Source organism: Protobothrops mucrosquamatus, unplaced genomic scaffold, assembly GCF_001527695.2.
Source record: "Protobothrops mucrosquamatus isolate PMUCROS unplaced genomic scaffold, P.Mucros_1.0 scaffold48, whole genome shotgun sequence".
NCBI lineage: Eukaryota > Metazoa > Chordata > Lepidosauria > Squamata > Viperidae > Protobothrops > Protobothrops mucrosquamatus.
The window spans coordinates 1,264,741-1,281,675 of NW_015386430.1; the positions used below are offsets into that span (position 1 = coordinate 1,264,741).

A 16,935-nucleotide genomic window follows, 5' to 3' on the forward strand; every position below is an offset into this window, starting at 1 on the left:
TTTTTCCCATCCAAATTCAAAACTAAAATTGACATGCAGGAAAAGATTCATCAATGTTTATGATCAGTGAGATTCACCAATGTTTATAATCAAATAAACTTAAGCAGTGATCAAATTATTTTCCCATTTCTATTGTGAATGCATAGTGTGATTAAATATAAAGTTGAGAAAAATGTTATCACAAAGACATTGGCCTAAAGAAAAGGATTCTTCACTTTACCCTACATGTGTTGTCTTCTAATTTCTAGGACAATGTACTGTAGAGTAAGTGTGATATTATGGTTAAAACGGTAGACTGTGAGTGGGGAGACTGATACTCAAGTCCACACTTAGCCATGGAAATCTACTGAATGACTCTGCCAGCCAATGTACTTCACAGGATTGTTCTTATGGGGATAGAATGCATGGAGATCTCATGAAAGTCACCTTGAGCTCTTGAAGGAAAGGTGGGAGATAAATCAGACAAATAAATACCACACACACACATATACACAAATCAGAAAGAAAGACCATTAAGAGACAAAGTTAAGTAATGAAATGGAGGTGGAATTCAAGAGGAGTTCCATTCTTTTCAAGAAAAATGATATTTGCAAGAGTCTGGGAAAACTAAATGTCTGGAAGTTACATATATGGAAACCAGTAGTGGTGTACTTTGAAGATTATGTGTTAGATAGAAGCTTGGCATACAAGTTGACTGGATAACTTGGGTTAGTCACCTTTTCTTATCTCCATGCTGCAGTTAAAAAAAACCAAACTAGCTATCAATTTATGTTGGACCAACATTGTCCAACATAAATTGTCCAACATATCATCATTATCATCAACATCATTCATCATCCTGTACTGCTTCATGTTTAATCTACAATCCACTCCCAATATCAAAACCTTCCATAAAGTTGAATTCAAATACTCTTGCCAAATAAGTTACATATTGGCATAACAGACCATGCCATTCATCTACTAGGACAGAGCTTTTCAACCTTTTCACCCATTGTACCACTTTTAGGATATGGCAACATCTAAGTGCCACCAGTCACCTAGCAAAGTGTCAAAAACTTGATGACCCAAAAAAAAAAGGAAAAAAGTTATAAAGTACAGGCAGTCCTCGACTTACAACAGTTCGCTTAGTGACTGTTCGAAGTTACAATGGCACTGAAAAAAGTGCCCCCCAAGCCACAGCTGAGCAAGACACCTGCCTGTCCGCCTGGTGGCGCTCTTCCTCCTATCCGAGGTTTTCATTGTTGCGAGCATTTCTGTTGAGGATTGGCAGCGGAGGTGGGGTGGGGGGTGTTTAGTTTTTATTCCCCCCATCTGCTGGGTGGTTGCAGCAGGTTTTGGTCACTTCACATGACCCTGGGACACTGTGACCATCATAAATATGAATCAGTTGCCAAGCATCTGAATGTAAATCACAAGACCCTGGAGATGCTGCAACATTCCAGCTGATCAGCGCTTCTTCTGGGCTCAGCAGAAGTGCCAGGATCAGTGCTACTTTCCAGTTGATTGGTGCTTCTTCAGGGCTCAGCAGAAGCACCAGGATCAGCACCGAGCTCCAGCTGGAGCCTGGCACTGATCCTGGTGCTTCCGCTGAGCCCTGACAGCCCTGCAGCTCCAGCCATCTCTCGCTCAGGCTTGTGCGGTGCTGCCACAGGTTCAGCTCATTCCCCTCCCCTGCTACCACTTTTCTAGGATGGTCGCGTACCACCTGTCAGGTGCCAATGTACCACAGGTGGTACCCGTACCACTGGTTGAAAAGCCCTGTACTAGGAGACAGAAAGCAGAAACGGTTAACCTGCATATAGTCATAAAGTACATGCAAATTTTCAGTCTTTTATATAGACATAGGTAAGAATTTTCTGCTGCTGCATCTGAAGCATTTTTGATGAATCAGGGAGAACTAAGGAGATTGCTTCCATTATATTTGTTTAATTGCATACTTGCTTGTTGGCTGAATAATCTGTATAATTTTCTAAGTGTCCTTCATTTATAAGTAGAAACCTGGCCTATTTCCTATTCCAATGCTCAGAGATATGCTGAATCTTCTTCATTCTGCCCCTCTGGTCAAGCAGTTTGTATTTCACCAAGTAGTCCTCAGTTTTCTTCTGGAAAGGTGGGAAGGTAGTATTTGCAGAGGCAAAATTAGATTTCTTGGACTGATGTATTGCAGGTTTGATAACTAGAGCAGAAGATAAAAACAGAAGTAATGGAAATAAATCAGCTGCTGAGTCCCATTAATCCCTATTATACTATTACTCAGCCACATTGTAGACCATATATGAGAAAGTAAGAAGCAGATATTTCCATATACTGGGCAGAAGGAGGAAAATTGGGACAAAAAAGGCTACAAATGGAGAAAAGCTTAGGTGCATAGCTAGTAGTTATTTATCTTAGAATATTTCTAAATTTCCAAATCTAACCCTTCTTAATATTTGCACTAAACCCATAAACTGTGCTACAGAAGCACAGATATATGTATTGACATACAAAAGTAACAGAATCTTGATTGTGTTTATCATGAGAGTAGTGAACACCCACATTAGATCAAGACCTTGGATAGTTACAGTATTCTATAAATGTGAAACAAGTCTGGGGGCCATGAAGAGGAATCTGCATTGCTTGATCACCTACAGTCTTAAGTCACATTCTCTAAGATGTTGCACCACTTTGTTTGACTGAAGTACAGCTCTTAGCCCATGTAAAAGTCACCTTTGTCAAATCTCAGACAACTGGCAGGCTGATGCAAGGTCTTTTCTGAGTTAAAGGATTACCCACTCATTTTCAAGTTGGCCTTAAGTATCAGCATAACAACTGGTCTCTCTTATTACCAGGTCCAGTCCTGCTGGGCTGTGTCACTGTCAAGTGACATTGTTTGGATTCATTAGTGTACCCATTATGATGGAAAATCATTTCTCCTCTGATTTCACTGCCATCCCAGCTTAACAAGTTACCAGCCAAAAGTGAAAATATCCTCTAATCCGGACATAGTAACAGGAATCAGAAGATCCACAATATGGCTTATTTTCACTACACTGATATAACTGTTCCTTGTCTCACATCCCTTTTGGGCATTTCTCCAGAAAGATCAGGGCAGAAATAGCCAAGAGAAAAGGGACTGCACATCCAGCTTGGTGTGAGAAAGTGGAAGAACTGATGGTCTGGTGGGATTGATAACCGACAAGTACAAGGAAAATAATGAAGAAATGCTATGTGGTGTTGCAGATTTGAGCATAATATAGCAACTGTCTGCAAATCTTTAATGCATCAGCATAAAGGACAACTGGAAAAGATGCTGTTTATTTTAAGAATTGCCAATAGGCCTGTGTGGGCCCACCCATGTGCAACAAAACACTTTTTGAAGCACTGCATAATATTAGAAATAAGGGGAAAAAAATCCTCTGCTTCTTTACATGAAATAGTAGAGGATAATTCTTCTGTCTACAACTATGTTAGAAGCCAGGAAATAATTTATGTGAAAAATGGAAAGGAGAAAAATCTGAAAGGGATTTAGGAAATGAAGTGCTAATGAAGAGGACCAACCCTTGGAGAGAAGCAGCTAGGCTATTTGAGCTGGGCACTGAACTGAAGAGGATTGTGTCTGCAGCTGCCAACATCCCAGAAATACAACTGTAATCACACCCTGGACTGGTTAGATGACATCACTTCCAAGGAAATTCATGATTTTATAATAAGTACAATACTAAAACTGGAGAGCTTACACTACTTGAGGCAGTCTTGGAGTTGGAAAAAGTTATTTTTATACTTTCACAACAAATGATGTCTTAAACACATGAGCTGAAGATAAGACAAGGACAACACCATAAGGAGAAAAATTCTGTTGTCAAAGCATAACTATGCTATGGGGACAAGGCCACAGGTTGTTCTTAATGTTTCTGATTATAATAAATGAATTTCAAATCTTCAGCAGCCATCAGTTCAGAATATACATTCCCACAATTGGATTTTCTCTTTCCCATCTTCCAAAAAAGATCCTCTGAGATGAAGACTCTAACAGAAGCACATTTGAGTTTTTCCTGCCAGCTAGTAGAACCAAAAGCCATTGGAGAAATGCCTTACTTGCGCCTCAGAAATAATATTAAGGCGAAGAAGAATACCATCCATTCATCCATCCATCCATCCATCCATCCATCCACTGGCAAAAGAAAGAACAGATGTAGGAATGTTACTTTTTCTTGCTCTCTAGAAATAATGGGGAGAAATTTACTGGCCCACATTCTTGGCAAGAAAGAAAGTGAGTTGATTTAGAATGCTTTTCTTCCAAAAGATCACCCTTACCAAAAGTGTGATGGCCAAAAGAATTGGCCAAAGAAAGGAAAAAGCATGTCCCAGTCCTGTTCTCTCAGACTTGGAAAGCAGGCAATGGCAAACATTGTCACAAAAAGTACAGGGACTTGTTCAGACAGTCACCAGGAATCAAGGCTGACTTGAATCCTCCCCCCTCTCCCAACAAGCACTTACAACTGACCATTAAGTAAGACTGTAAAAAAGAACTAGTTTTCCTGATTCTCCCTTCCCAGTAATTTTTTTTGTTTTGTTTTTAGTAAAACTGTATGCCTGGGTTGGTCTTTTTGTTTGTTTGTTTGTTTGTTTCACCACCTGAGAAACCTGAGATTTGAGACCTACTTAAGATATTCCTGAGAGAAATAATTGCATAATAGAGGATAAAAATATACGAAATAAACAAGTAAATAAATATAAAAACTAGCAATACCAACTAACATTGTTTGGAGAAGTGTTGGGCATATTTTAAAAAAATTCTTTAAAAGTTCCTAATTAGCTGTAAAAGAAAGGGTAAATACAGTATGATTGGGTACCAAGAGGTTTATTACTTTGTATATTTTGTGAAATTCAGTGGAGCATATGAGCTGCTGCCAGAACACAAGTACTGTATGTATTAATTAAAACCTGGGCATCTTTCTCACTAAGCTCTACCACTTCAAAACATTCACTGTGATGAATTAGCTACTTTAAACTGGCATGCAAAATGTTATATGGCTTTTCCCCCCCTGTGAGTTTAGCTCTACAGAAGATTGGGGAACCTATAGAACATCCACATGAAGGATGATGAAGAAAATGAAAAGTTAGAACAATCTGTTGCTGGCCAGATTGCAAGGATTATGGTAGTTTTAGGGACAGGTTCTAGCTACCCTAATGGCCTCCAGAGGCTAGTGCAGGCAGCCTTCTATCACTTTCTCTCTGCCTCAAAACCATCTCTCCCATTTTTCTTGCCAAGCTTTGGGTGGCAGGAAAAGCAGAAACTAAAGCAGAGGTCTTTGGAATTACCATTCTCCTTGCACCAAAAAGACTGATTTTCCCACCTAGAAGGGAAAGGGTTTTTTCTGTTGTCTGTCTCTGATCTCTGTGGAATCAGAGAATTGGCAGTAAAAAGGTGTTCTCCCATTTCTTCTTCACCTCAAGTACCAACAGCAACAGGGTTAAAGATAAAGTGCTTTGATCTTTTTGTAACCATCCCACTGGCACCAAAAATGTCCACATCTCCTCAGGGATGGTTCATTTAATCAAATGGTTCCAGCAAACAGAAACGTTTTTGTACACTTGACAGCCATCTTTTCCCCCCTGTGACATAGAAGTTATAGACATTGTATACATGTGTTTATAGTTGACTTTATGTATTGTTTGACACATGAAATAAATTTAGGTGCTGTAGCACTTAACTAGTATTACGAAAAAAACAGTTACTGCAGGATTGCTGGTATTAACATGGATTATTCTACATAGAAAATCATAGAATACTATAGGAAAAAAACATCACTTGTAGATTCACACAAAATGCTATGTCTTGAATCAAAGTTTGACTTTTAGTTGAAAATAAAACAAAGCAAAATTAACAGAAACAGATTACATATCTGATTGCTTTAAAAAGAAAAATGTCTGTAATTTGTATTTTTTAATTTGATTAGTTTCTATTTAAGGCATTCAATATTCTTCCTTCAAAGCAATATGAACCCTTTCCTTGTAAATATACCTAAGTTACTGACTTTGTCTCCATTCTCCCTCTATCCCATTTTTAGAGAAAATAGAATTAAAAGTAATCTTTTTTTTATTTTGCAGGGAAAGTCCCTGCAGTTCTTTAACATCAAATTGTGCAGGAAGCTTTCTATAGGCCATAGTTTGGGGATGTTTTGAAGGAATTCTGCTTTGTCTCAAGATTTAGTATGTCCAATTGGATTTGAAGTATGTAGCTTTTATTTTTACTCTTCTTGAATCTTTGTGGTCAAGCAGAAGAAGAACCTGTCCTTTATGTAGCCCAGAGTTTATCTTTCTGAGTGGGCGTAGTTCTTCAAACCTATCAAAACCTTTCCAGAAATAGTAGAGACTATGATTACAGCTCAATGTAATCTCGTGTTCAACCAGGCCAAATCCCAAACATGATAATTTCTTTCACATAGTTATGTAAAGATTTCAGCTTTGGATCTCCCCTTCTCATTCTCAGTCTGACTCCATAATTGGGGAATTTAGAACATCTAAGTCAGCAAACTACAACATGGGAAGCTAAGGAGGAGGGGGTAAGTTGCTATGCCAGTTGCAGAAGGAATTCAGAATCCAAAACGGCCTTCAATAGTTTTCCGTATCCTTGACCAAAGAGGAATTTTAGGTAGGTTATTTGATAAATGTGTTCATGTATATTGATCTCAAAATTTTGATACATTGCCAGCTACATAGAAAGAAAGAAAATCACAAATATGTTTATGTTAAAATTGGTATGGTAGAACTTTATTAAAGAAAACAATATGAAAGAAAAGAAAAACAAGTATTCATATTTCTTGGAATATTAAGAAACAAAAAAAAGATACTTTTTCAAAATCAGTGACTATTTTTTAGAAAATTTTATTTATACTTTGTTTTCTTTGATTCCATAAGGCAGCTAATTACTGATGCTGGTTTTTGAATTCAAGTGATCTAGAGACAAAAATAAATATTAATGCAAGTACACATATGAAACAGGAATGCTAGCATGCAAATATATATATATATTTAATATTTAATAACTGTAAAAATCCGAATCCCGGGCATATCTATTTAATACTACACAATCTTCGAACTCCGGGATAAATATAAATCAGCTGTTTATTGTTAAAAAATTTAAAACAATAAAAACAACTATTTACAATGTTAAAACAAACTTAGCTTTCGCTGGTCCACTGCCAGCGTCTTCAGAGTAAAGCATTGGGGTGGAGAAAGATCTCTTATAAGCCTTGCTAACCTAGTTTTTTACAGATTGACCGCATGATAGGGCCATTCATCTTAACTGAGCCTTAAATGTCCCGCCTCCCCTTGTTTGCACTCCAGTTCCACAACTTCTCTCTCTCCCCTCCTTATCCTTTCTCTCCTTCCTGGTGCTGTTACTGTTGGTGTGCCTACTAACCACTCCCCCGCACTCGCTTTGGGCTGTGGATCCGAGTCTGTGGATCCGAGTCAGCATGCAGCTCAGCTGACCACAGCCGGACGAGAGGGAGGAATAGGATGGGACTAGGTGGTGATACAGCCTGGCACATAGGGAAATCAGAAGAAACGGGGCCAGCAGGGATAGATGAGGGTAGGTCAGGCAAATGGGTGGATCCACACAAACAGGAGCTAAATGACAAGGAAAAGGCAGCGAGGATATCAGACCCGGCCGTACGGCCCAAAATGCCCCTGGGGGGAGGGACAGGGGGCACATTAATGACAACGGCATCAGGAAGGAGAGGAAGTGATGCGGAGGGGGGCATAGGCGAAGGAGCCAGGAGAATAGGGGGTGGCAGTGTGCTTGCACACGCAAGCATGGAGAAGGATCAGAAAAAATAGGGCCCAGAAGGATAGTGAGAGGAAGGTAAGAACAGCGGATGGATCAGCAGGGTAAGAAAGAGAGGAGGGGTAGCAGTGAAGGAGCACCAGCAGTGCCAACCCTGAGCGCCCAGCCCAGAATGATTGCAAGGAGATAACCGTGGATGCAAGGATAGGATTGGCAGAGATGAGGGGGAGTGAATTCAGGAGTTAGCTGGCAGGCAGCCCAGCTGATCGCACAGAGATGGGACAAAAGGACGGGGTAGAGCTGCAAGCAGGCACATACAGACATGAAGGGAAATGGGAGAGAAGAGGACTCATGATGACAAATAGTGGAGGACAAGAACAACAGACAGACAAATGGAATGGAGGAGAAGGGAACAGCAGTGTAAGGGCACTTGGGATACTGGACTCGGATCCACAGCCCAAAGTGAGTGCGGGGGAGTGGTTAGTAGGCATACCAACAGTAACAGCACCAGGAAGGAGAGGAAGGATAAGGAGGGGAGAGACAGAAGTTGTGGAACTGGAGTGCAAACAAGGAGAGGTGGGACATTTAAGGCAATTACGGTCAGTTAAGACGAATGGCCCTATCATGCGGTCAATGTGTAAAAAACTAGGTTAGCAAGGCTTATAAGAGATCTTTCTCCACCCCAATGCTTTACTCTGAAGATGCTGGCAGTGGACCAGTGAAAGCTAAGTTTGTTTTAACATTGCAAATAGTTGTTTTTATTGTTTTAAATTTTTTAATAATAAACAGCTGATTTATATTTATCCCAGAGTTCGAAGATTGTGTCTGTCTCTCTGCATCAGCTTATATTAACTTCAGGTTGTTTTTAATTTTGCTTTTCTCATTTTTAAAATGAAGTTTTAAAATTTTATTTTTTATATTCATCCTTTCTTTCAAAAATTATTAAAACACTGTTAACATTATTTCCTTGTAAGACCCTTTAGTAAGATATTATATGGAAATAAAATATACTGAATAAATAATAGCAACATAGAAGATAATTTATGTAGGCCATAAAATTCTATGAAGTTCTATTTTGGAACCAGTGTTATTAAGTTACTGATGAATAATCTACACTTGAGGATAAACTGTAACACAATGTATGAAATAATTTATAATGAAAATAAACAAACAAATATTGTGCTTCAAAGGATATTCAGTCTGAGAAGAAGGATATTAAAATAATTCTAGGTGAATTGAGGCAACTGCCTATTAAAAGAATATTACAAGTTTAAATCTCTAAGGATTAAACGTTGATCTTATTTTAGTTTAGATATTTATTTTTATATTAAAATGCCATATAAATGAGTCATGATAGCTAAAAGTTTACCAACCTGAATTTTTTAGCTGAAAATGTATTAATTTTTTCCAAAATGCTTCCTGAGCTGTTGGTATGCATGCAGATATAATGCACTTTTCTGAAGAATTTCTTACTTTTCTGCAAGGAAGAATATCATTCAAAAGGATGTCAATTATAAAGAGATCCATTAAAAATAAGAATAAATACTGAAGCAGAAGATAGCCACCTCTAAAGCTACTATTTATACTAGACAGTGCTTCTAGAGCAAGTCCGCGCTGGATAATATTTGTATGCTATTGACTGTACCTTAATGTAAGAATTGCTTCTGGCATATGGCATAAGATTGATCTTCATAAGGCAGAACTTATTTTCATTCCGTGGCAGGAAAAAATATCTTTGGATCATTATGGCTTGATTGTTGGATTGTCTGGAAGAAACATCTGTTGAATTCAGTGCTACCTTATCAAACCTCACTGTCTGCCATCATAGCCACAATTCAGAGCTTAGTTTTGAGAAATTTATAAGAACATCAGAGTATGTTAGCAAATCCATGCAGATCTACATGGTGCTTATGACAAAGCTGACATATTTATATTTGATTCTATTAAAAATTGAACAAGAAAGAAATATATAGTTTGGGGCATTAATTCATGGCCATCTTGTCCCAGAGATTTGTCTTCTTAAAATTGTCACAGGTGCCACCATATCAAGAAACCGTCAACTGAAATTAAGTTAGCTCATGACATTCTATATCTATAAAAATGGGATTGCTACAATTAACTGTGATGATGGGGTTATTCGCCTTACCCAGTTGCCCCATCCATAGAAAGGGTTGGCAGCCATTGCTGCAGGGCTGAAAGAGATAACATTGCCTTCCATAATTTCTCCACTCATTGTCAAAGTGATCTCAGGGCATGTTTTTCCCCTCCACTTTTGAAGTACACTTTGCATTGTTATGTTGTCTTGAACATTTCTGGCTACTATTATTTTGCTATTAAGTCCATTTTATTATCCACTCTAATTCCTTTTGGTACTACCTTGACCATGAATGCTGTAACAGTATATTGATTAGAACACTGGCCTTGTAAATAGACGTTTTCTGGCTTGAAGGGAAAGGTAGTCCTTCCCCGAACGAGATAGGACATTCATAAATGTGAAAAATAAATAAAAAATAAAATTTCCTGGCTGAAACCTATTTTTCATTCCCTGAGCCTTTTACTTTTCTCTATGATTTTTTAAATAAGTCCACTAAAACATGGACTTCTTAAAAATAGGAATCTGAGGAAAAATAGAATTTAAAAAATACATTTCTACCTGGTTTCAAAACTAGGAGCCTTCTGCTTATAAGATAAACATTTAAATCCTTGTGCTACTGCAGCCTCCAGAGTAAAGGAACTTCTTAAAGACATTAAAAAGCAATCAGATAATAAGATTTTTTTACAAGTCCTTGTTAAGCCTGTTTGTGCGTGCATGTTCATGCTTTAAATTTGTATCTATAAGAATAATTATGTATGTGTGCATGCACATATAGTTTATTGTAGTGGTTGAGACATCATGCTAGAAACTGAGAGACCATGAATTCTAGAGCTTACTGGGACAAAGCTAGCTAGGTGACCTTGGGCCAGTCACTGTCTCTGCCCTAGGAAGGAGGCAATGGTAAACTATTTCTGAAATCTTGCAGGGACTTTCCAGGTAGTTATCAGAAATCAACACTGACTTGAAAGTGTGCATACATGGGTGTGCACAGACACACACATTTGTGTATAATATATAGAGCCATCATGGTAATGTGGGGAAGCCAGACAGGGGCAATGATAGTTACATAAATAAACATACTTTAACTCTGTTCAATAGTGACAGCATAAGAAAGAAGTTCAGACTGAAGTTTCCCTAACTAAGGAAGAAAGGGACATAGTCAGTTTCTGTTACTATAGTTAATAAGAATCAGATTAGTAGAGTATGTTTTCAGATCTGGACTATCAGTTGACAGTATGTATGTTATGTATGTGACAGACTGCAAGTTGTTCACAAAATATTTCATCCAGATAAGATTTTTAAACTGGTTTAGAGTTAGATCAGCATGAACACAGGACTTAAATGGTAAGTCCTGGTATGTTCTAGATCTAAGAATAACCCAAGTCAATAAAGAAAACTTTACATTTCAGTAAACGTACATAAAATTTATGCTCCAAATCCCACCTAAAGCAATGAGAAATAGAGTTTATATAACTCATTCCACTGAAAAACCAGAGAGAAGTTTTGTTTTTATCCTAGCTAATTGTGCATAAGATTGTAATCTTCTATAGCATTTTTCCACCTATATAATCTCACTGCATCCATTGGAATTTAATTGCAGGTAAATACCATTACCACTATAGTCATAACTGATTTTATTCCAAGTTAATTGCCACTGAATATATTTACATTCAACCCCTTTGTTAATTTGACAAGAACATTAGGTTAGAAATTCAAGACCTTGTCACATTTCACTACATAAATATATTCTGAACCAGGATTACACTTAGTGACATGGAGAACTCAACAATGTAAAATGGGCTTGATATTGTTTTATTGTTGTTGTTTAATCAAGACTATATTATACAGTAAGCTTTAAAATAAACAGAAAATTAACAGAAAACAAAAATGTACACATAAAAATATAGAATGTCTGAAAGGATATAGTATATAGGATAACAGAAGAAAACAAATGATTCAAAATAAAGGTTCTCTCAAGTTGAACTTCATACAACAGAGCAGTTCTGCTCTGCTGAAAACTAGAGCCATCCATGTCTCTGATATGTTATTTTCAAGAATTGTCATTAAAAAAACTTTCAAAATATGTATTTAAAAGCATACTTTCTCTAGCTACATAAAATTAAATATATAATTTTTCTGAAATACATTTATTATTGGATATGTTTTAGTTATTAAGAAATCCTTCACAGCATTAGGAAAAGTACAAAATGAATAGTTAAAACTCAAATTTTCGAGAATGAAGCTCAGATCATTCTGTATGATCTAATATGTTCAGTGAGTCTTGTGTTGTATACTATGTTTTAGGAAAGTTGTAAAAGAAATATATCATAAAAAAACAAATAATCAATAATTCATAATTCAGCATCAAAGTTGCCTAGAATTTTAGCTAACTATGCTTTTGAACACATCTGGTTTATATTTAAAAGCCACAGGGAGCTGAGTCACTTAAAAAAACAAAAAGTGGTACTATTCCATATATATATATATCATATATATATCGTATATATATATTTCATAGATATGTGTATATATATCGCCACATAGACATAGATATAGATATGAAAATGCATATTGAAAAGGTGACTTGTTGATCCTAACCAAAAAGCAGATACTCTATCTCATCCCAGCATAATACCTGCTGTTTTCTAATAACAGAATGAAACAACTTGATTCTTACAATCCAGCTCCTTTCCCAGACAGTAGGAACCAAACTCTCAATCTTTACTTCACATTATTCAGCAAAATTTATTTCAGGGGTTGTTTTTTTTTAATGACATAGGTTACAGATTCATGACTAAGAGCATGTTTGGGGTAGTGGTTAAAGCATCAGGCTAGAAACTAGGAGATGGTAAGTTCTAGTCCCGCCTTGAGCACAAAACTAGCTGGGTGACCTTGGGCTAGTCACTCTTTCTCTCAGACATGGGAAACAGGCAATGGTGAACCACTTCAGAAATCTCGTCAAAAAACCTGCAGGGACTAGTCCAAGCAGTCGTCAGGAATCAACACTGAGTTGAAGACACACACACACACACACACACACAGATTCATTACGTAATTGAAAAATATTCTTGATTTCTATACTAAGTCACAGGAAATATATTGCTAAGCATTATTTATGGCATTTTTTCCTCAAATTGATACCATGTCTGTTGGGAAGTGTAGGAGATGAAGTCCAGATGAAATAGGAAATATTTATTTAAGAGCACGGTCGGTCATGCAATCTGAATTGAAAGAGTATCTTTTCATATCTGAACAATATGATTTAGATGCTAATATATATAATATATATAACTGCATTCAAATACAATTGGAGCCACTAACCTGGCAAAGTTAGCCGATCTGTGGAATTAGGAACAGATGCTGGATTTATAAGTTGTTTTGAACCTTTAGGAATAAAAGCAGATGAGTTATTGGTATGCCTTCAACAGACAATCATTTGGTTATATGTCAATATATTTGTAGTTATTTCCTCTCCACTGCTACAACAGATTAAAAAGCTAAATGCTGATGTGTCACAGTAGTTACCGTGATTAAGGTGATGGGATCTGGGCTACAAAATGCTGAATGACCACTAGATTCCTATGATCATCTAGGTTGTTTCACTAGTTCTATTTCTATTTTCAAATAATTTCAGGTAATACCATAATTTAGTGCTTTGCACTATGCTTTCCTACCTATTGCCCTCCCAGAAATCAGAAGCATTATGTCCTGGTTGGTACCATGCCAGGATTGCAAACCAAGATCCAATTATATTTTGCAATTTTGGCTTATTTATATGCAACTGGTGGTTTGTATGCAGTGTGATTTCCTGGATTTGGGTAAAATTGTAATCTATATTTTGCCTCAGAGCAGAATGTGCAAGTTTTAATCACTTTTCTTTCCAGGAAGGGGGTGGGGAGGAGGGAGCATAAGACCCAGAATAAGGCTTTTACTAGCTGCAGAAGAATTCCATGAAAACTATCCTCTAGTCTAGTATAGTTATTTGGGATTGCACTAGATCAGTGATGGCGAACCTTTTAGAGACCGAGTGCCCAAACTGCAACCCAAAACCCTCTTATGCATCGTCGGGTGCCGGGTGGGTGTGGCCCATTGGGTGGGTGTGGCTGCAGTGGTAACGGCAGACTGGATGGGACTAAAAAGTTCAATCAATCAATTCCAACTTTGCAAGATCTTTTTTTTCCCGTGAGAAGTTGAAATTGACTGATTAATTGAACCTTTTTTTTTTTTGCACATGGCGGCGGAGGCCTAAAGCGAAAAGATTTTATAAAACCCAGCTAAAGGCCTAGGACTGGGGCGACGGCGCGCGTGCCCACAGAGAGGGCTCTGAGTGCCGCCTCTGGCACCCGTGCCATAGGTTTGCCACCACTGCACTAGACTTTCTCACTTTTTCCCCACTAAGATGATTGCAACCCCAAATATGGCAAAGGACACCAAGATCAACAGATTATCAGGTTTTTGTACAACCACACAGTACTTTAAGAAGCCATGATAAATACAGATTAGATAATAGAAGCATTTTGAGCAAGCATAGCCAATGATGAGAAATGTTAGAAAACTTGTTGTTCACTTCTGTTTTAATGAATATAGTTGAACTGAATGAAATCAAGATATCCCATTATAGTTTGCATTGTATTTTAAGAGACCCAGATAAATCCAGATAGAAGATATCTGTACTTCAAAAGCAAAACAATGCTAATTTGAAAAAAATGGCTTCTAGGATTTTTCTCCTTCCATGAAAGATTAGATCTTACTACTAATAGTATGAGAAAGAGCCATCATAATAAAAAATTAGGGAAAGATTTCTAGAATGGCTCCCCTTTCCTTATAAAGATCCTTTCTATTCCCCCAATGTTTTTACTCCTAAATCCTCAGAATCAAGTTCAAGGTCACCAATGTTCATCCACATTACCTCTATGCCTAAAACATATAGGAATAAATGATTAGTGCACTGTTCAGTTGACCAATAGAAATGTATTAAAATAAAAAGAAATGCAAGCACTGCCCAGGTTCCTGTATTCTCTTGTTTTGTTTCGTTTTGTTTTGTTCAGCCACTTTGACAGCCAAGACATCATTCCTCTGCATGTTTATTTAAACAGCAGAAATTATAGGGTGAAGTGATTGCAACTAAATCATTGCAAGGTGGAAGGATAGCTCAGGAATCAGGAAAGAAGATGAGGTAATATTTCCCTCTAAATCCATATTAGCTGCAACATCTGAAGAGCTCCCCCATGCTCATGGAAAACTGGATTCATTATGATAAAAATAAGATGATCCAGCTGCTGCCAGAACCATAAGCTCATGTGGGTATAGAGCAGTGGTGGGATTCAAATATGTGAACAACCAGTTCTCTGTGTGGATGCTGCTTCCGGAAGTCTATTCTGGGCCTGGGCAACAAAAAAATAGCTACTGGTTCTGCCGAACTGGTGCAAACCAGCTGAATCCCACCACTGGTATAGAGCCAATGTGGGACCATTGCTAACACCATGCTTTGATGTGCCTTAAATCCTATTACAACACTGATGGACATGCTAAGCACTATTTCCTTAGATATAGATAAACAGAGTTGGGATTCAATACAAATGGAGATCTATTTGCTTTTATTTGGTAATAACATGAACATACAGGAATACACTTACAGAAAAACCAAAAAGCTGCAAAACTAATTCATATGTTTAGAGACAACATGCCTCCTCTTCACAGTTTAAAAAAGATACAATAAATATATTTTTTCTAAAAAAATACTCTCACAAGTGTTGAAAATATACATTGCTGCACGTCTACAAGCCACTTATATTTTGAGCCAAAATAGCAACAAACCAAAGATGGTTTACTTAGAAACTTAGCTTTCTCCTCCTTCTTTTAGCAATGAATTCAAATGAGATTTGTCTTTTTGGATGTTCATTATCCCCTCCCAAACATTTTTTGGGGAAAATTATTGTAGATGACATGCATCCACAATTTCTTAAAGCATGATCATTTTAGGTGTACAAATATGTCAGATCAACTTTGCCCAGTCTTATGCTATGGATGCCATGGGATCATAATTCCTAGATTTGGGATTCCTAGTCAATATATGCCAAATTCACGTTGGTTAGAAATCTAGATGTTAATCTAAAACATCAGTGTCAGCTTGGAGAAGATTAAGTAAAATATTTCATGTATACAATAATTGGGAATACAATAAGCACATGTGGGAAAGCAAGTATATCATATACTCAGTTTCTGTTACATATATAAAATCTGGAAAATGGCCCTGAGATATCATTTGTATATTCTAGCTAATATAAAACAAAATGCTAGTATGTATTTGGATTTTTCTTGATGACAACCTGAGGTGCATAATTATGAGAACAGAGTACCTAGATTCAATTCTTTTCTGTTTCCTTGACCAAAGGTTATTGAGTCCATTTATTTTAAGTGCTATTATAATAATCTTAGGATAGGCATTATGTAATACAAGGTAGAAAGAATGCCTAGTTTTATGTAATAATATAATAATCATATTGCAAATTTCTACCGAAATGATACCTCAGTCATTGTTTCCATGCTATTATATTAAACAACATTATGGAAGAATGGCATCTGAATGGCTTTAGGAGAACTAGGTCCAGAATCAGTTTTTCAAAATCATTAATTACATATTTCTAGGAATATGATTTCCAATAGCTGGTTTTGAATGGGCAGGGGAAAGTTCCCCTTACTAAATCCCATTGACAGACAAATTGTTCAGGAATCTGACTGAGCAGTTACACTAATTGCTATCATTGTATTGTGTAGAAGCAAATTCTCTATTTAAATTATATATTGTGTGATGTATTTCTTTTTGTCTGTCCTGAAAGACAGACAAAATATAAACAACATGTAACATGTTGTTACACAGAATTCAATTAGACTGTCAGAATTAATGGCAGAATTTACAGAAATTTTGCAAATGTCCTACCCAAACATCTAGATGGGCAGGCTTTTCTATAATAATTTCTGAAGGCAACCCCCCCCCCCCAATATAGTACACCAGAAGTTCTAGTTTCTCAAATGTAATATAATAGGGTTGCTTAAATTTAAGCATTGG

At 37.0% G+C, this 16,935-nt stretch overlaps 1 protein-coding gene across 1 annotated transcript in view; it reads right to left on the minus strand.

The window, feature by feature from the left end:
- Positions 1-2,003: 2,003 nt before the first annotated feature.
- PDE1C (phosphodiesterase 1C) overlaps positions 2,004-16,935 on the minus strand; it is a 244,100-nt gene continuing 229,168 nt past the window's right edge. Inside the window, exons 17-18 of the mRNA XM_029283292.1 lie at positions 13,188-13,250; positions 2,004-2,176 (exon numbers count right to left, since the gene is read on the minus strand). Coding sequence (XP_029139125.1) covers positions 2,004-2,176; positions 13,188-13,250 — 236 coding nt within the window. The remainder of the gene's footprint in view (positions 2,177-13,187; positions 13,251-16,935) is intronic.